General features: G+C 38.1%; 1 protein-coding gene across 1 annotated transcript in view; it reads right to left on the minus strand.

Annotated features, from left to right (window-relative positions):
• Positions 1–20,610, minus strand: part of cdk4 (cyclin-dependent kinase 4) — a 36,653-nt gene extending 16,043 nt beyond the window's left edge. The window contains exons 1-5 of the mRNA XM_052101370.1: positions 19,938–20,610; positions 17,225–17,445; positions 5,182–5,317; positions 4,663–4,830; positions 4,468–4,577 (exon numbers count right to left, since the gene is read on the minus strand). Coding sequence (XP_051957330.1) covers positions 4,468–4,577; positions 4,663–4,830; positions 5,182–5,317; positions 17,225–17,442 — 632 coding nt within the window. The 5' untranslated portion in view covers positions 17,443–17,445; positions 19,938–20,610. The remainder of the gene's footprint in view (positions 1–4,467; positions 4,578–4,662; positions 4,831–5,181; positions 5,318–17,224; positions 17,446–19,937) is intronic.
• Positions 20,611–20,944: the final 334 nt, after the last annotated feature.

Genomic DNA, 20,944 nt, shown 5'->3' on the forward strand with positions numbered 1-20,944 from the left:
TTATAGTTTTATAGTCTTACATTTATCTCTATAGCCAAAAATTACGCAGTATTTTAAGTTGTTTCTGCGGTTATGAGGAAAAATGCGCCGGCGCGTCCGTCGAGCCATGACATGATGACAGAATTCAATATAATGATACCTGATTTCTCTCTCAACAGTTTGTTCACTGGAGACATAACAGACTTGCCAAGATATCATGTATTTTGACATTTTGTTTTATGTATTTGTCCGTTCAAATGCAAAAGGAAGCGAAAGCGGTCTCCTGTGTGCGTGCGTTGTCTGACGTGACACTCTGTGTCACACAAAACAGCTCGCAAGCATTGATTTGAGTTGTTTTGCCTTTTGTTGCACTTGAATGGTGTAAAAATCGCTTGAAATTTCAAATGGCAAGCCTTAAAACACATACAATTGACAAACCTTCGTGAAGACACAAGCGAAAGTCATCTGACTTCATGGTCGTGTATTGTTTCTCAAGCCAACATATAATAATAAGCTTAAATAGTAGATCAGTAGGTTGGCTATTTCAAGCCAACCTAATTCATCTGTATCTATAACTAATGGAGCAGTTCTGTATACCGGCCAAACCTTCCTCCCACAATTCCACAGCCCAGGCCTCTCTGATATGACCCGTTTCTGCTGGTGTCGCAATAGTGACAAATTGGGAGATCACTTGCTTACATACTTGTGAGAGAAGTAAATCATAAAATATTTGACTCTTTGGTTTGATTGTGAATTCTGGGATACGCTCCCGTGCAAAATGCCTGACTTGAAGGAAACGATAAAAATGTTGAGGAAGGTGATATTTAGTTTGAAGCTGAGAAAATGAAGCAAATTTATTACCATGTATAAATCACCAATCTAACACAGCCCTCTCCCCCAGTCCAGAAATACTCCATCCATCAGTGCCGGCTTGAACAATTGATTGTATGTTATAGGGGTGTGTATGGAGACATTTACCAATCCAAAGGATTTTTTAATATAATACAAAATCCTCAGGGAATTTCTGAGAATGAAGTTATTACCAACTAATTTGTAGGAGAGCTGTGCTCTGGAAAGGAACAACACAGGAGAGCGGTTTCTGAAAGTAACATGGATTACATTTTTAACCAGAGTGGGGAGACATCAGACTGGTCATCATCGGGAAAGTGAGAGCCCTTGTGTTATAAAGGCTCCTTTGATATGGACTTTTATTCTGAAACCGTAGCCATGGTAACAGTCCCGCAGTGAGCATTATAGCTAGTTGAGCTGCTGCTATCGGCTGTGTCTGTGTGATCTATGTGAGCTGTTATCTGAAAAGATGTTTATTCCGGTTTGTTCGTGATGATTGATGCAGATGTAACATCCAGATGTTAGTAATTGACCTCAAAGTGAGTCTTTTTTATCATATTTGTGTTAACAGATGGATTTTGATGGAAAATGTATTCAAAAGCAGACGAACATTACTAAATGAGAATCTACCTGGTGTAAATCCAGTCTGATCAGGATATATGATTGTTGAGACATGCCTACATAATTTTGTGGCCAAAACCTTAGTTATCACCTTCTGGTCACAATTCAAAAGAGCGATTGGTCTGTAGCTTGCAGGGTCGGTCACTACTTTCCCATCTTTAAGAGCAAACAAATATTAGCTTCATAGAGTGAACTGGGCAGCCTCTAATTTTTCACAGAGTCAGTCACCTTTCTTAACATGAGAGGGACTATTTTTCCATGAAACACCATCAAGAGCCAAAACCATCTGAGCCTGCCACTTTTCCAGAGGGGAATGCTAAGATAGCTACCTGGAGGTCCTCCTTAGAGATTGGGATGTCAATGTCATCTCTAGATATGTCATCTAGCTGTGGAATATTTAGGTTAGTGAAAAAATGACAAAAGTCTGCATCAGTGGGCTTTACTTTACTGGAATATAGTTCCTTATAAAAGTCTCTAAAACAAACATTTCAACAAACTGTTTCGGGTCAGTAACCAAAGCACCTGTTTTAGATTTTATCATATGGATGGCACGATTAGCTTGCTCTACTCCAAGATGACTTGCTAATAAACACTCTGGTTTATCACAGAGTTCAAAATATTTCTGTTTAAGCTTTGGTAATTGTCTGCTAACACATTTATATAGGATAGTATTATATTCATATTTTAATTTTAAAATCTTAAAAATCCGTGTTTTACGAAAAAAAAAACAAAACAAAAAAAAATTCTGTCAGTATTTGGGGCATAGATGTTAAGCATTGTTACTGGAAAGGAATTTATATGACCTGAAATCATTATGTATCTGCCATAAGTGTCTGCTGTCATAGTTAAGGCAAAACGAAATATTTTTAATAGCAACCCTACTGGCCTTACAAGTAAATGCGCTTGAAAAAAACAGAGAGATCAAATATGCTCTAAGACTATGCTGTTTGTTTGTGCCAATGTCCGTTTCCTGGAGAAATATGATGTCTGGCTTCAGTGATTTGAGATGAGAAAAGACGCAACATATTGTGATTACACGGCCGAGGCCCTTCACATTCCATGAGACTAGTGTTAAATTGTTATTGAAGCTGCTATGTACAATACTGTCAGGTACTGACATTAAAGCTGAAATAAAAACAATCTGGTGTGTTCCCCAAAAAACACAAAGGACAGTAAAAAAAAACACATACATACCACACATTACAGTGTGCAACAACACACTAACTAACCCCTGAACATGTTCCCTACCAATCCACAAAGTGCCTCCCCAAATGAAGCACGGGTGTCCCTCTAATTTGCCACTATTTGCACATGAGGTGACTAGCCTCTAAGCAAAAGTAGCTACAAGAAGCTAGCACAGCTCTGCTGCCAATCGTGACTGAAGTTATATAAAATAAGTTGACAGTTTAAAAAAAATAAATAAAATAAATTCCAATTCTCTGAACTACAAAGAGTCATGATGAAATGTGATCAGCCCTATGTTTGAACGCACAGAGCGGCATGTCTTTAGGGTATGGTCTTTAGGTCAGTGTTCAGAAATAACATTGCCTCACCTGGTGTGGTGAAAAGCTTGAAGTGGCCTTTGTGTTTGATGCAGAGCTTTGCAGGAAAGAGGAGACTATTTTCCACTATGCTCCCGTAGATCACCCAACACACCTCACTGAATTCCCGTCGTTGCCGCATCACATCTGGTGTGTAGTCCAGGAAAATAAGCACCTTGTTGCCTTTATACTCCAGCTCGCGCATTCTCCGGAGTCGCCATATGAGCTCCTTCTCCCGATAAAAGTGAACCCGTGAGATAATGGTGCAGGGCTTGGCTCCCACCGGAGGTGGCGGACGCAGGGTCCAGTGTGCCCGGTCGATAATCACCGTAGACTGGATTAACTGGATAAACCTCCACAAGAAGTTTTGGTATCAGAGACTAGATAAATTCCATTGGTTTACCCCCTTCTTCTAGCTCAGGTATGCTGATAATTTTAATATGGTCACGGCGTGACCGGCCCTCGAGGTCATCCACCTTGGATTTGAGTGCGCTGTTCTCATTCTTCAGGCTGGAGAGTAACTTTTCCAAGCAGCTAATATGGCTTTCCTGCTCCAACACCTACTCCTCAGTGGACTCTACCTTCTCCATCAGCTCCTTCTGGGAGCTTTGTACGTCCTGGAGGGTCTGCTCCAGTTTATCAAACCTATCATTAATGTGTTTGAGGACCTTGTCAGAGACCTTCTCACAGATCAGCGGCTAATCTCCAGTGTCGTCACAACCTGTAGCTTGACCGTGAGCTCGACTGGGAGAGCCGCCGCTAGCATTGCTAGCATTAGCTTAAGCTGGTCGGAGCGACTCTGTGTCTTTGGGCTTCTTATTAGACATGTCGTCGCTAAAGTCAACTAACCGGAACCCAGTATGTCAGGGAAGTTCCCGAGGCAGATGAGATCCATCAAACTATTAAATATAACGATTGGCATGGAGGAGCTTCTGGAAACACATCAACTCCATGTGCTGCTCACTAGCGCTCCCCTAGGATAAATACTTTTGATTGAATAAGACATGATAAAATATGATCACCTTGACTGTGTTGCTTCACATGTGACTGAACAACGACCAGAAAATTGTTATCCTGGCTGGCTGGCTACACTTGATATTATATTACCAGTTAATGGCTAGAGGATAATTTGGGGTGATCATACACACACAAAAAAAAAAAAAAAAAAAAAACCTTTATTGAATTCAAGTATCATTTTGGGTGGTAAAATATATCTGTTTAAAATAATTCTACACATTTTTTGTAAATTATTGTAATTGTTGTTGACTTGTATGTGTGTTATTGTTATTAGTCATGTCATTTCCTTTTTTCTTTTATTGTTTGTGGTATGTTTGCTTTTAACCATTAAACACGCATAGATATCACCTCTGGGGTGCATTGGGTCCAGTGATTGTTCTGAACACCTTGATTATCTAATGACGTGCTGAACGCACTTGAGTGGTTTCAAGAGCATTTTGAACTTGATCTGATGACTCACTTGCGTCGAAACATCTCAGCAAAGATGCACCCAGTGCTCCAGATGTCTAAAGGTGTGGCATAGGTGGTCTGGAGCAGAACCTCAGGTGAACGGTACCACAATGTCACAACCTGAGCACAAAGAGAAAGCATAAAATTAGTGTTTCACAAGATGTATGTGCTTCATAATGTGTTGACAATATATGATGTGTCTTACCACAGGTGTGAGCACCATATGAAAGCTGTAGATTCGTGCCAACCCAAAGTCTGCCAGCTTCACCTGCCCTCTGCTAGTAACCAGGATGTTTTCTGGCTTCAGATCCCGATGGAGAACTCTGTTTGAATGCAGGAATGCCAAACCACACAACAACTGCTTCATCAAGTCCTTCAACAAAAAAAAAAACAAAAAAAATTGATTATACAAAAACGTTTTGTAAATTAGGCACAATAATATGCCTAATGTACATAGAAGAAGAAAAAATGCTGAAAAGAATGACAATACTCATGGTTAAGCCATTTTTGCAAATAGCATTTGCTTTGATATTTTGTTACATAGTGTAAAGCTTTTCAACCATTTTTAAAGTGTGACTGAATACATTTGGGGCCAATGTTTCAGATAAGACAATGCCCTCTAAAATAGCTCTTCATTTAGTAAATTATAGACTGCTATTTATGAATGAATATAATGAGCTTAACATGCAAATAGGGTTTCTGATGTGAAAATATGAGCAGTTACTCTGATCATATTGTTAGGCAGTCCAGGAGCAGGTGCTTTCTCCAGATATGTCCTGAGATCCTGATCCACATGTTCAAACACAAGAGTCACTTTCGTTTCCTGGTCTGTCCTCAGAGTAGCACAAACATCCATGAGTCTGAACACAAAGAGACTCGTTCATTAACATGAAAATCTCTGGTGAGTGTGAAATCATCATATACATACTGTAACATAGTTACAGTGATCCTGGATGCTGATTGGTCAGTACAGTGCTTCAGTCGTGATTTAATCAGGAAGCAAACTCATGAGGGGAGGAAAAAGGTGAGAATCACAGGTCAACAAGCTTCCCCTGGATTATTTTAAAGAATAAGCTTAAAGCAGGGTTTACCGATCTATTTATTTATTTATTTTTATACTAGGACCCACCCAAATATGAGAAATGAAACAAATATGAGGGTAAACAAACATGTTTGTTCCATTCAAGTTAATTTTTTTTTTTTCATTTCCATTATAGTATTTCATTGTGTAGGCTTACTTATCAATTTTACTGCATATCAATAAGGCTTATAGTAAGCTATAAAAATAATCACAAATACATGTGTGAGGGATACAGCTAGAGAAATAATGTATTAACCTGTTATACCCTGCTGCCTCAACTATTTTATGCAGACTAGTTTCAAAAGCTGAAACAAACAGATAAAGATATAAGATATAATAGCATATTTGTGTTATTTAATAATTCCTGCAGTACAATCCCTCATTTCTCCATGTTAACGCCAGAACAGGCACAGGTAGGAAAGATTGAAGGCATTAGAAACAGCAACTAAGGGGAGCGGAAGTGGTCACATTAACCAAATAATTTTCAGCATTTACAAAAAAAAAAAAAAACATTAGCAGATAACTCCAAACGCTGTCCGTCATATTGACATTAAAAAAAGGAAGAAATCCATTTAGCAGGCATGAGACAGAACTAAGCAACTAATCTTAGTAAAGTGGCGGCTGTTTGGCCACTGATGAGGATGTCAGAATCAATTATGTGATCGGTCGCAGTAGGACTGCTGTAGTCAAGCACACGATTGGCTGCAGCTAGGACTAGGTAAAAATACTGATTTATCTTCATTTGAATGAGCTCTATATTGATTCTTAAATCCCAAGGTTAATATTTTACTCTATGCACAATCATCTACAGATTTTTATTAAAAATGTCTGATTAGCCACTGACTGTTACATTTTCAGATTTCAGTAGTTTGAGTAGTATATTTGCAACGAAGTTCAGCACCAAGATACTTTCATTGCAGGTTGAGAATAAGTTTGGTTTAAATTGTTAAGTGTAATGGGTCCAAAGATGAGATCCACGAAGTCCATATTGAATAATGTCTCTTTTAATTGCTGTTCTGTTATTTACACTTAGTTGTCAATAATAAAAAAAGAAAATCTAAAATCGCACATAGCACAGATGCGGTAAAGAAGCCATTAGACTCTTGTTAATGTGTGCACAACCAAAACACTTACCTAAGACACTTGTTAAACTGCTGCTACTCTTAAAGGGTGACATGACATCATTAACAACATTATAATTTCCCTAGAAGGTTCACTTGTAATGTTAGTAAATATTTTTGCACAAAAATAGTCCTAATACATGACCTTTTTCCACCCTGTCTCTGGTCCACTATCTGAAAGCCTCTTTTTTTTTTTTTTTTTTCTATTTTCAAACTTCAATACACGCCTTTGAATGATTTTTCCTCATTCATTCTGGTGAGTGTTCACATCCCACCACAAGCATGTGTGAATGCAGCTGGCTAAGCACATCACAGACATGAAGCAACAACACCCAGACTCGCTTATTATTGTTCGTGGAGATTTTAACAAAGCAAAACTCACACGTGAACTGCCCAAATACAAAAAATAAATAAATCACATGCCCCAATAGAGACAGAAATATACTAGACCACTGCTACACCACTCTAATTGATGCATATCACTCTGTCCCACGTGCAGTTTTAGGACTCTCTGATCACTGTCTGGTTCATCTTCTCCTGACTTGCAAGCAGAAACTAAAATCAGCTAAGCCTGTAGTAAGCACTGTAAAGATATGGACCAATAAAGCAGAGCTGGAACTACAAGCCTGCTTTGAATGCACTGATTGGCGTTTTTTTTGAAGCTGCAGCCACAGACCTAGACGAGCTCACAGATACGGTGCCATCATATATCAGTTTCTATGAGGATATGTGCATCCCAACAAGGACTTTATCATTAAATAACGATAAACCATGGTTTTCAGCAAAATTCAGAGAGCCTCACCAAGCCAAAGAGAATGCAAACAGAAATTGGGATAAAATATTGTATAACCAGGCCAGAAACACACTGACTAATAAGAGTGGCTAAAAGAGGCTACTATGAAAAGCTTAAAAATAAAAAAAATAAAAAAGTTTTCAGCCAACAATCCTGGATCTGATTGGAGAGGGATAAGGGGCATTGCCAAGTACAAGACACCACCCCCTCGCTGTATAGAATCAACCAATGGCTGATGACCTGAATGGGTTTTACTGCAGGTTTGAAAAGCCCAGTCTCACACCCCACCCCCAATCTGATCTTCACTTCAAACACCCACTTACACCTCCTCCTGTACTTATGGTCTGTGAGGAGGATGTGTACCAGGGCTTCAAGAAACAGAAGACTAGAAAAGCTTCAGGCCCAGACCGTGTTTCACCTGCCTGTCTGAAAGTCTCCACTGACGAACTGGCCCTTATCTTCTCACAGATCTTCAATAGATCACTGGAGCAGTGTGAAGTTCCATGCTGATTCAAATGCTCCATCATCATTCCAGTACCCAAAAAACCCAAATCACAGAACTTAATGACTACCGTCCTGTCACTCTCACATCTGTGGTCATGAAGTCATTTGAGTCGGTTTTGGCCTACCTGAAGGACATCACTGGACCCCTGCTAGACACCCTTCAGTTCTGTGGATGATGCTGTTAACATGGGACTGCATTATATCCTGCAACACCTCAGATCTGGGACTCATGCAATGATCCTATTTGTGGACTTCAGTTCAGCCTTCAATACCACCATTCCTGATGTTCTCGCAAACAAAATGACCTAGGTCTCTGTGCCCATCCCAATCTGTCGATGGATCATCAGCTTTCTGACAGATAGGCAGCAGCTACTGAGACAAGGAAAACTCACATCCGGGACCCTCACTATTAGCACTGGTGCTCCTAAGGGATGCGTTCTCTCTCCACTGCTCTTCTCCCTGTACACGAATGACTGCACTGCAATGGCCCCCTCTGTAAAGCTCCTGAAGTTTGCAGATCGGCTGGCTGTCTGGTGTAGTCACAACAACCTTGAGCTGACACGCTAAAAACAGTGGAGATGATTGTGGACTTCAGGAGAACCCCCCCCCATGGCGATCGCAACATCGCCATGGTCATGTTCTCACTGCGAGAACATGACCATGGCGATGTTGCGATCGCGGCTTTCATTCTTTCATAGAGGGAAAGCCACTCCAGCCGCTCCCCACCCTGGATGTGGCAGCTAGCAATGGGGGCGATTTGGGAGCTTCAATGGGAGCATTTCCATCGGGTGAATCCCCACGGACCTCCCATTCTATAGCACGCTTGTTTCCACTGGTCAAGTTCATGGATGAGTCAGGCAGCTTGCCCCAGTTTGGGCTTAATGTCTCATTCGGGGCTCGAGATGAGGTCTGCACGTCGCTGACAGGGCATCCACCTGTAGCAGCAACACAGACTCGGGCTCAGCACAATAGCACATCGGATGCACTGTTGTGACATGTGACACTCAGAGGAGAGTGGAGACTCCACCCCCAGGTGATACAGCTGATTTGGAGTTGATTCGGCAAAGCACAGGTACACTCCTCGTGACAGACTCCCTGGCGAATCCCCTTGAGGAGGGACCTCCTTTCTCAAGGATGGGACACGATTTGGCACCCATGCCCAGACCTCTGGATAGGACGCAAAAGAGCTATGTGGGCTACCACCGGTGGCAAACATTATCACTCAGGCCAGAGCTCCCTCTACGAGGCAGCTGCATGCCTTGAAGTGGCGTCTGTTCACAAATTGGTGTTCTTCCCAAGGTGAAGACCCACAGAGATGCGCAGTCAGGTCAGTGCTTTCCTTCCTGCAGGAGAGATTGGAGGAACAGCTATCCCCCTCCACCATAGCGGAACATCATGATGTGTTAGACGGTAAGACGGTGGGGAAGCACAATCTGATCATCAGGTTCCTTAGAGGTGCCAGGAGGTTGAATACTTTTGCTGGGCCTACAGAGAGCCCTGTTTGAGTACCTGGAGTCAGTTCAGCTAAAAGCCCTGTCATTTAAGACAGCCCTCCTGACTACGCTCACTTCCATCAAGGGGGTTGGGAAACTGCAGGTGTTCTCTGTCAGTGATACATGCCTAGTGTTCGGTCCAGCATACTCTCACGTGATCCTGAGACCTTGGCCGGGCTATGTACCCAAGGTTCCCACTACCCCTTATAGGGATCAAGTGGTGAACTTGTAAGCGTTGCCCCGGGAGAAGGCAGACCCAGCCTTGTCATTGCTGTGTCTGGTATGTGCCTTGCGTTTTTACATGGACTGTACAGAAAGCTATAGATACTCTGAGCAGCTCTTTGTGTGTTTTGGGTAACAGCAGAAGGGGATGGCGGTCTCCAAACAGAGGATTGCTCACTTGATTGTGGATGCCATCGGTTTGGCATACTAGGCCACCGCAGAACCCTGCGCCAGGAGTATTTGGTGGAGGAATTCAATGCCAGGCTTAGTATTCGTGAAGTATGCCCTGTTAGGTCAGCCCCTGTACTTTGGATAGGTGCTCCATATGTTGTGGTTCCCTGTCGGTAATCCTATATGAGGTGTTTTCCACGGTATGGTTTTCAAGACTGTAAACCCGCATCTTCCCCTGCGCATGTAGAGTGTCTCGTTGAGTGAGTGACAGATAGGGAATGTTTTGGTTACTACTGTCTCGGCTCCTCGGGACAAACCTGAATGAGTGGATGCAAGCCATCTCCTTTTATACACATATGTCTGGGGGAGTGGCATGCAAATTCCACTCATCAATTCTCATTGGCCTGTGATTGGTGCTCCCAAGTTCGACCCCTAGTGTCAATACATCGACTCAACTCGTTCTAGTCTCGTTCCCTCCATCAGGGAAGGAGGTTACAAATGTAACAAAGAAATTTTTATCTGAATACTTATGATATCAGAGTTTTATTCACATTATAAATGCAAATTTTCAGAGTGTTGCAGAACCTTGACTTTTTTTTTTTTTTAAATCACAAACCCATCTCTTTGTGAAGTTTAAGGAACATCAAACCTGGTATTGAATGCGCTATTGTCAAAATGTTTTTCTTTTACGATGTTATCTTTCACATCAAAGGGTTTATTACATTGTAAAAACTTTTTATACGTGCTGTCGTCAAAAATGCTTAACCACGATATCTTCCAAAGCAAAGAGTTTACCAACAATATAATTATTTTAGACACAAAACACATTTACATACTCATTGTAATTTATTCAGAACATATAGAAAACTTTGTCTTAACACTTCTGCACTGATAACTATATATAGGGTAGACCGCTGCTAGTTGTAACAGACCTCCAGAAGTATTTGGACGGCAAGACATTTATATTTTTGTACATTACCTTTTCCATTTTTGTCACTTCATACATCACTATGTGCCTCAATTGTATTACTGTTTAGATTTTCTTTCCTGAAAAACCATTTATTTATATTGCCATATCAGCATCACTGGCTAATTTCATGGCAAAATCAAGGTAGTTTTAAAAGGTAATATACACAATATAGTATATAATACAGTAATATGCACAATGAACATTATATAAGACCTTTCATTTCAATATTTAATAAAAATAAATTCTCTGGTGAGGCATTTTTGAAAATTTCCACTAAAAAACTTTGAGTAAAAAGGTTGCCTAGAGGCATTAAAAGTAGACATTCCAGTAAAATGTGTTTTATAGACAGTGGAGTCTGACAAAAATCACATGTTGGTGGCACTTCACCTTTCAATAAAAACATACAGGTAAGTCTGGAATGACCAATAGAACATCTTGTGCAAACAGTCTGTTCATATCTACACTCAAAAGGAAAACCTGTGAAAGATCTTTCATTTATAATTTGGCTGACTTCATACAACTTATTATGTATGCAATTGTTCAATTCCATTTGCCACTTATATACTATATATATATATATATATATATATATATATATATATATATACATACATACACGCATACATACTCAATACAGGTTTGAGATCTTATGGTGGGACTTGACCGTCTTTAATTCTCAGAGTGAGAACTTAATTTGCAGCAGTATCTGCCAGTTCATTGCCAAACAGTCCCATATGACCCGGAATCCAGCAGAAAACAATATTCAAATATTTTTTCCTTTAAGAGATCCAGTATATAATAATTTACTATTATATTAACAACAATGGGGTGATCCTTTTTAATGATTCGTGCATTGAGGTGAGATTTGGAATCTGTACAAATAAAAAAATACCATTGTTCCTGAAAAACCAATAAATGCTCTTTAATGCAGGTATAGTTTTAAAGACATACATATATTTTTGCTTTGATGGTTGTGATTGGGATGTGATAGAAGGGCATGCCCTACAAATGCTCACATAAAATTTACTCCACTGGTTGCACTGTGACGACATACCCCATAAGTCTGACAGCATGACCGGCTATTGATATTCAATATATCTTTTTTACTGGGGATTAACGGTGGAAATGTTTATGGCTATTTTTAGCCATGACTTTAAGATATGTGGCTTTACAGAAATTAAAATTGAGGAAATATTTCCTGGAGTAAAAAGTGTGACAAATAGCCCTAGTCTCTCCTATAATAGAAAATAAACTATAGACAAGCTTAACCAATCACAAAGTAACATACTTCAAATTAGGGATACACCGATACCACTTTTTCCCCTTTCGATCCGATACCAGTATTGTTTTTTTGGCATAATCAGTTTAGAATATCTTTACATTATTGTGTGGAACTAATTGAGTGTACTCTTTAAGATGTAAATAAACAAAAACCTCTAACTACACATTATTTATATTTAAATGTATCGCTTATTAAGAAACACTTTATTATTAACTAGTATATTTGATAATGTAGCACCAAAATTAACAGTAATTACGGTATAAGTCATTAGTAGAAAAAAATAAGTGTTTTATTTTGCCTTTTAAAGGATTCAGATCACTTTTTTGTACAATTTAGTTTTAAGACATCAGTCCACTTTTCATACATTCATTATTTTTTTGGAACCCATTCAATTTACATAATGTTATAAATGGTAAACAAATATTAATGATGACAATAAAAATAATAATAAATTGTTATTCATATTATTATTGACTTTTAACTTTAAATACAGCAGTAATATATTTAAGTCGTGAACTTTTTAAACCCTCACACTTTTATTTTGTCATTCTAAACTCTCCAGGAAGTCCCGTGAGTGTCTGTTTGTAGGCAAGTTCACAGTAGTTTAAGTTGCTTCTTATTCTGGTAAAATGCACCTCTGGTTCTAAATGCATATTATATGTGAACCTAACTATTGAGCATCTACATCCGAGATGCTGTCCTTGAGTAGCGTTAAAATGTTGAGCAATGTGTGCAGGCTAAAAATAGCCGCGAGTGTGTGTGTAAACAATGCAGCGCCATTCACTAACGTACTGGAGCTGCACATACTATATATTTACTTATTAAACACAGCCTTTTGTGATTCACAGAGCTAATTGCACATCTTTAAGTGATTTGAATACAATTCACGAGTCATATGGGCTGCTTTAATGGTGTTTTAATGGTTCTTTATGTCAGTTTTGGAGCTTGACAGTAATGAACATGACTAACTCACGGTATCAGATTTGGATCGAGCTCGTCAGTATCGGAGCGGATCAGTGCATCCCTAATAAAAATATTAAGCACTTTAAGATAAATGTTACACTTTAAATGTAAAAATTGTGGATAAACTGTTTTCATTCCAATGTAATTACCATTAAATTCTTAAATAAGGTACACTCCTTACTCTTGCAATATTAAGGTGTTCTTTGTCCCTTAGTAATATATTCATACAGTTGAGTGCATAAGTTGGCATCCACCTTAAATATCTGCAAGATGTTGATCATTCAAGGGCTCATAAAACATTAATTTAATACTGCCTCGATGATGCTATTTGACATAACAGATATTAACAAATATTCCACAAGACAAAATAACAACTGAATTTACATAAATTATCCTGTTCGAAATTTTACATCCCCTTGGTTTTAAACATGGTGTGTTGCTACCTCGATGATCAATGACTGTTTGCGCTTGTGATTGTTGTGTCTGTCCTGAGCACTGAGCCACTGATCTTAAAAGAAAAATTCTCCAGGTGCTGCACGTTCTTTGGTTTCCCTGCATGTTCTGCACATTTTATTTCTTCCCAGCTGTGGCTTTTCAACTATTCAGCCCACCCCTTTTCAGCGCTTCGCTCTTTTGAAATTGAAATTGTCAATGAACTTTGTTTGTATTGAGGCTACTTAGAAGAGTTGTGTGAGCACTGAAAATATTTTTCACCAAGAGTTGATGGTGAGTCTACTACACAATCCCTTTACTACATGAAAAATGCTAGTGAGGTGTTTTGCTGTAAATGTTCGTTTGTCTGACACACAAATGTAAAATGGTCCTGGAAGATCCTATTTTGATAGTTTTGACACACTGCACTTTTTAATTGTTATACCTGTAATGCTGCCATTTTTTTTAGGTTTCAGCTTCTAAATAATGCGTGTTAAAATGTGAAGTTGACGAAGTTTCATGTTCGTGGATGGCAGAGGTTTGGCTTGTTAAAGTGCCAAAAGTAACACGCATAAGATTGCAAATGTCATTTTTGAGCTTTTTAACATCTATCGATAATTTTATTTTTGTTAATGCATTATATTTAAAAATATATTTTCCTTTGCCAAAATGTGTTCCATAATAATATGGCATAATAATGGCATAGCCCCATCCATGGGTGCTTGCAGGATTTCATCTCAGGGTACACACAGAAATATGACCAAGTAATGAAGTGTAGTTGTGAGTAATGAATTAGTTATTTTAAGTAGGGATGCACCGATCCGATAACTGGATCGGTATCAGGTCCAATACTGAAGCTTTTAGATGAATCGGGTACCCGATGAGCCTGATCCAAATCCGATATGGTGTGTTAGTCATGTTCATTACTGTCAAGCTCAAAAATGGCATAAAAGAACCACAAAAACACAATTAAAGTAGTTAATCTGACTCGTGCATTTTATTCAAAGCGACTTGAAGACATGCAATAGCTCTGTGAATCACAAAAGGCTGTGTATAATAAGTAAATATATAAAATGCACACGCAGCTCCAGTGATGTCAGTGAATGCTAACAAGTGAAAAAATTAACTTGTATTTAAGATACATTCTCTTAAAGCAAGTCTAAATAGCTTATGTTGCTTCCCAAGTCTATCTTGATCTGAGGATTTTTTAAATGGAAAACAAGACAAAAACACTTAATAACAATAGGATTTTTTGCAGTGAAATTTTTCATTAATTAAACAATAAAAATCTAAGTACTTTTTCGCCTTTAATTCAGTGAATGTCATTTAGAGGTATTTTTAAAAGATGATTTTGTCCTCTTTATTGTTAGTAAGCACGTTTAAACCCTTGTTAATTTCTGACCCAAGTTCAGACCAAACGTGTTCTTGTGCTAAAAAAAGCAAGATACAGCGCAATGAATAAGGCAGAATGTACTTTTCTCAAACACGTTTTTTAACAGTTGAAGTTCTTTTTCAGCGTCTAAAAACAAGGTAAACATGGCAAAATGACCTTCACCTGGGCATGTTTATATGAAAAGCAATTGAAACGAGGGCAGAGGAACCTTTATGAGGAGGCTTGAGAGAGGATGCACAACTAAAATGGGTTAGGTGTGCGTTATGTGTAGTTTTATTGTTGTGCAGAGTTGGTTCATTTTCTTTGAATTGTGTTTCAAATATGCCTGTATTGGAAGGGCTGCATGATGTTAGCCAATCACAACAGTGGGTGTTTACATTAAAGTCTTCAAGAGACAGGCAGCTTAAAACTGAATGCTTCAGACTGAGGGCCAGAGACAGGGTGGAAAATTATTACATATGACTAAATTATGACTGTTTGGTGCAAAAAAACTTTATTAACATTTTAAGTGGACCTCAGGGAAGATAAAATTGTTTAAAATTTAAAATAAAAAACAAGAATATGTCATGGCCCTTTAAAATACTCATGATAACTTATGGAAGCTCAACAACCTGTAAATCCACTTTGCTAGCTAATTACACTTTGACATCAACACAATAGATATCAATATCGCAACCGCTAGACCGGAAGTTCAAAGACAAAATTTTAAATCTGTGTTTCTCTGGAGCATTAGGTGAAAATTATGCCGAGATCCAACTTTGACACTTAAAACTATTGAGGGACTCATACACAACTATTACAAAAGGTAGGAACATTCAATGTTGCTCATGAAGTAATAATATTACAAACCAAGGGGATGTAAATTTTGAAAAGGATTATTTGTGTAAATTGTAATTTATTTTGTCTTGTGGGATATATATAAATATATTTTATGTAGCTACTGAAGGACAGTACTAAAAATGTATGATCTTTTATCTCTTATATAGATTCTGAAAGGTGTGCGTAAAATTATGCACTTAACTGTCCATCTAAGTCTGAGAAGAATGTAACACCTAAGCAGACAGCCTTCTGTTTACAAGCAGAGAGAAGCCTGGTGAGGTCTAAGTGGAACTGGAAGAGGCTTCTGTCCAGGTGGACAACATCTCTTGTGCTTTCTATGTCCTTGTGCTCCATGTCAAAAAGGTTGCCGACCCCTGATCTAAAAATGAGATAATAAAAAAGTACAGTTTCTTTTTTTCAAATTCAGAAAAAACAAAATTGACATTACGGTAAGTAAAGACAAAATTAGGATTTACATACCTGTAGCACGAAATGAACTAAAGAATGTCAGACCAAAGTTTCATTGAATGGGCACAACTCCAACACTTTCCTGAAGCTGAAGTATGGCCTTGCAGATGGATAAGTCTCGAGCGTGTCCTCTGGCCAAATATATGTCGCTTATGGCTATTAAAAAATTCTCTTCCAGTCAGAAGGTAAAATATTTTGAATAATCACCATTTACTGAAGTTAAATAAAACGTAGACCAATAACATCCCAAAATTGTACCTTAACATTTAAAATATGTCATCGATATACTGTACATGTCGTTTTCAAATGTCCAAATTATGTTATTTTAACACCTAAATAAAACGTTCCACAAAAGTTTCAAATTGGTCTCATTTTATTGTGGTATTAAAAACATGTATTTATGTTTTGTGGCTACTTAAAGAAACATACCACATTGGTACTTTCAAGATTTGAAAACTTTTTATTTTGGATATGTTTTTCAAGTGTTCTTTCTAGAATATATTTAAAATGTTGCATGGCAACATTAACTGTAACCCAAAATGTAATGTTGTGAAAAGTTGTAAAAACATTTTATGTTATTTGGGAATGTAGTAACAGCTATGATGTGAAACAACTCTTCTCCAGCTACTTTTTACATCACTGCACAGCAACCAAACAGACTAACAAATAAATCATTATTTTACCCAAAAACTAAATGGGTCTTTCCAAACCCATACAAGTTTCTTCTGCAGAGCACAAAAGGAGAATTGCACTGGTTGCTTTTTTCCATGGAATTGGAATATAGCATACAAGGTGCATGGACTAATTTTATGATCCTTTTAATGTGCTTTTGCATCCAGTTTGAATTGGAGTAAATCCCAATTCCTTAGAAATGCATGGAAGATAGACATCATGACAGAATAAGCATTTACAAAAGCAATAAGGCACTTGAGGTTGTGTTATATTGTTCAACTGTGTTATTAACGTTCAACATTGTTGAGCCGTGGATATTCACAATATAACACAACCTCTCATACCTTATTGATTGATTAGAACATGCACATGTATTTTATTACCTGACAATGTTAGGGTGGTCAAACTGCTCAAGCCGTCTGAGCAGGGCGACCTCTCGGACCGTAGACAGAGGAAGTCCATCCTGATTGGTCTGCACTCTCACGCTCTTCAAAGCCACAAACTGTCCACTGTCTTTATCACGAGCTTTATAGACCGTACCGTACGCACCACCTCCGATCTCTGCCACTGGCTCATACTTCATCACACACTCCTGCGCCATAACCTACAGAAAACAAATCATCACAGCTCTCTTGAATATTTGAGTGTGATGGGTCAATCATGGCAATCATCTCTTAAATATTTGTTAATAAAGATGCTAAACTGCATAATTGACTGTTGTCGAAGGCAAGTGATTTCATGTCAATAGTCTGCTTTGCACTGTGGTCCTGATCACCTTGTCTGGGTTTATTTTGTGATAATGACTGGTTCGCTGTACATTAAGCCTTTTACTTTTCAGTGAATACATAATAATTAAGAGCTCAATTTATTGTTGAGACACTCTTACAATAACGTACTGTAACCGTACAATGATGCAGTATTGGTGTCAAATGGTAATGCCATGGTAATTTGATTCATTGATCAGATTCATACATTATACTTACCCGATACGCTAAGATGTCCAAAAACATGGTATGACTTGTGCATTTTCATGACGTTTAAGTTATTCATGATTACTAAGAGTTTGTTCATATAATTTCATGGATATTACATTCACAATGAGAAAAAATATTTTTAAAGCTGAAATTTCCACAAGTTTGAGATTTTATTACAGTGATTTACATGATATTTCCAGGCCTGGAAATCACAATCTCCAAACTTCTTTTGGCATTTTCAGGTTTTTCATGACTGTGGAAACCATATAGCCATAGTAATACGATGGTACACTTTAGTGGCTGTAATATCATTCCAATAACCAGTGATTGTGTTGTGATAATGAAGTCTAATGACAAACAGGGATGGGCAGTATATCAGATATTTGAAATGTCAGATAGAACGGCTCCATCTAGCATTGGGTGAGCAAATTTTCTGCGTTTCTGATATGAAATATGGAGTAATATAAGGTGGTCGATTCTACTTGTTGCAAAAAACATAATAATTGCTGGTAACTGTTATTTAATTTCCATTAAAATATTAAGGGAGCTATGACACTTCTCGCAATGCGTGTCAAGAGTGAGGAAATCAAAACTAGTCAGCAGCCAGCTAGTCTAACTATCGTTAGCGAGTTCACTAGCTATAGATAACTAGATCGCTATCTAACATGCTAAAATGGAACATCATTCAGGTTTGCCCTCAGTTAACATGAAGGAATAAAATTGCATTAGCATTGGACATTAGCGCTAGCATGTCAGTCTTGCTAGCTAATCGGTTGTTGGTGTTAAAGCGGTATCTCACTAGCTGATTTTCAAGTGTTAGCTTCAGTAACAATATGCCAGGCAGAGGGAGACAGAACATACATTAGCATCTCTCATCGGGAGGTGTTACTCACTTAACAGTAGGGATTCCCTGCTGAGTTAATGGCTTCAAAGACTGAAAAAACATATCCGTTTTGTTTGAAAAAATAATTCTATTATCGAGGCGGCACATTAGCCTCTCTCAGCGAGAGGTGTTAATAACTTGACTATAGGGGTTCCCTGCTGAGATAATGGCTTCAAAGACTGAAAAAACATCCATTTTGTTTTAAAAAAAACATTCTGTTACTGAGGCGGTGTATTGTGCGCTTGTAAAGTGACAAATGAGCTTCTTCTTTTAATGAAGAACAGATGTCAAGGTTATGTGAATGTTTTCATCACACTCAGATTCTGTCACCAAGCTTTTTTTCTTGCACTAAATGAGCCACATCAGTCTTAATTGGATGAATTTTTTTACTCACTGACGAGCCTCGATTGGATAAATAAATGATCACAAACTTTCACAAGGTTAAAGTTACTCCATCTTCAGGATCACTACTTTTGTATTGCGGCAGAAAAGACACACACAGAGAGAGAGAGCGAGCTCCATACTTTGATAACTGGTACTTTTCAGTGCAGAAATAATGCGAAAGCAACTAACTTCTGAAAAAATTACCACAACGTACATTTTCCAGTTTTTGTCCTTTTTTAAATATAACCTTGTGAAAGCTGACTGAACCTGCATTTGGTTGAGAAGCTTATTGCTCTTTGGGGTTAACAACTATGTGTGTATGACATATGTCATATTATGACAGACTATTAAAAGAAAAACATTTCTGCTGCCCAGATCTTTGCACAAAGTGACTAAAATGTGTCAAATATTTTACATTTAATACTTGGGTCTTATATTATTTTATAAAATACAAACATAAGTAGTGATACTTTATTGAATGGCCAATTTTCATGTATTTAATATATTTTCGATACAAAGAATTTGTATATTTTATTTTGGTAAATTTTATTTTGATAAGTATTTTGTATTCTCACTTTAAATACATTTTCATTTATTTGTGCCCATCACTGATTACATATAATGTTTTAGTCATTGTTTGGCCTGTAACATTGACAACCTCTGATATATTCAGTAAACCAATCGTATAGAAATGCATGAGTAAATACACGGAGTAAATAACACGTCATCAAATCACATCTGCTCACATAAAACATACACGACGTATATTAATAAAAATGTATAAACGCCACATGAAACGTGTATGAAGTGTTATTACATGCAATATAACAAACAGATATATTAACAGAGACTCACCACGTTTCTCCTCGCGTGTACAGGTAGTTAAACTGGTTTAGATTAGTAGACGCGCGTATCCTCGGATCGATTTCTGCAGTGCGAGGCGCTTCACATGTGTTGTATGTTGTGTTCATCTGGTGTTCAATAGAGTCCGTTTTGATTCAAGCGTGTCTTAAACTTTAGCCTGGCCTCAGTGTGGGTGTGTGATTCCGATCGAAAGAGATAATCCCTATGCCCTGCTTACTACAAACGACAAAGCTCTTGATGTAGGCTCATACCATGGCATAACAGTTTGAATGTATCCTTCACTTAAAGTCTAGTAAAAGGACCCTTTGTGGAAAAAAATAAACTTTCTGACTTTTGTTTGGAGCGACTCTTCGAGTGGCTGGCGTCCACTTCCACTTCCCGAAGTGCACTTGAAGGGGCGCAAAAATGCCGTTTGGTTAACGCCCACTGAGTGAGTGAGAGCTGCCCTGTCCCCTATTTCCTTCGAACACATTACTTTCCACTTTGAGAGCTTTGTAGGGCTGAAAGCTGTGGGGCTCAAAATTACCGTCTTTACAGGATTTACCTGTTGTCATACTGTTTGAAGCGATCTTACAGTATGGCTAATATGATTGTTCTCCCTTTGAAGTGCCCATCTGAGAGAGATTTATTCCGTTTGGAACGCAGCAGTTTTGACAGCACTGATTTCTTTATTTATTTGTATTTTTCTTTGCCAGCACTGATCTCTATATATAAATTTTACGTCGTACGTACTTACTGACGTCATCGCGTGATTTAGCTAAATCACGCGATGACGTCAATTATTACGTAAGACGTAAAATGTACATATGTAAAGTACGTCAATGGACAAGATCTCTCTCTCTCTCTCTCTCTCTCTCTCTCTATATATATACACACATATAAGCCAACTTTTTTATATTTCCAATGTTAAAAATATTTCGTGTAAATGTATAACATTGTACTTTATATTACCCTGGAATAAGTTTGTAAAAAAAAAATAAAAATCAGCTGCGAATCTA

This window comes from Xyrauchen texanus, chromosome 32, assembly GCF_025860055.1.
Source record: "Xyrauchen texanus isolate HMW12.3.18 chromosome 32, RBS_HiC_50CHRs, whole genome shotgun sequence".
NCBI classification, from domain to species: Eukaryota; Metazoa; Chordata; class Actinopteri; order Cypriniformes; family Catostomidae; genus Xyrauchen; species Xyrauchen texanus.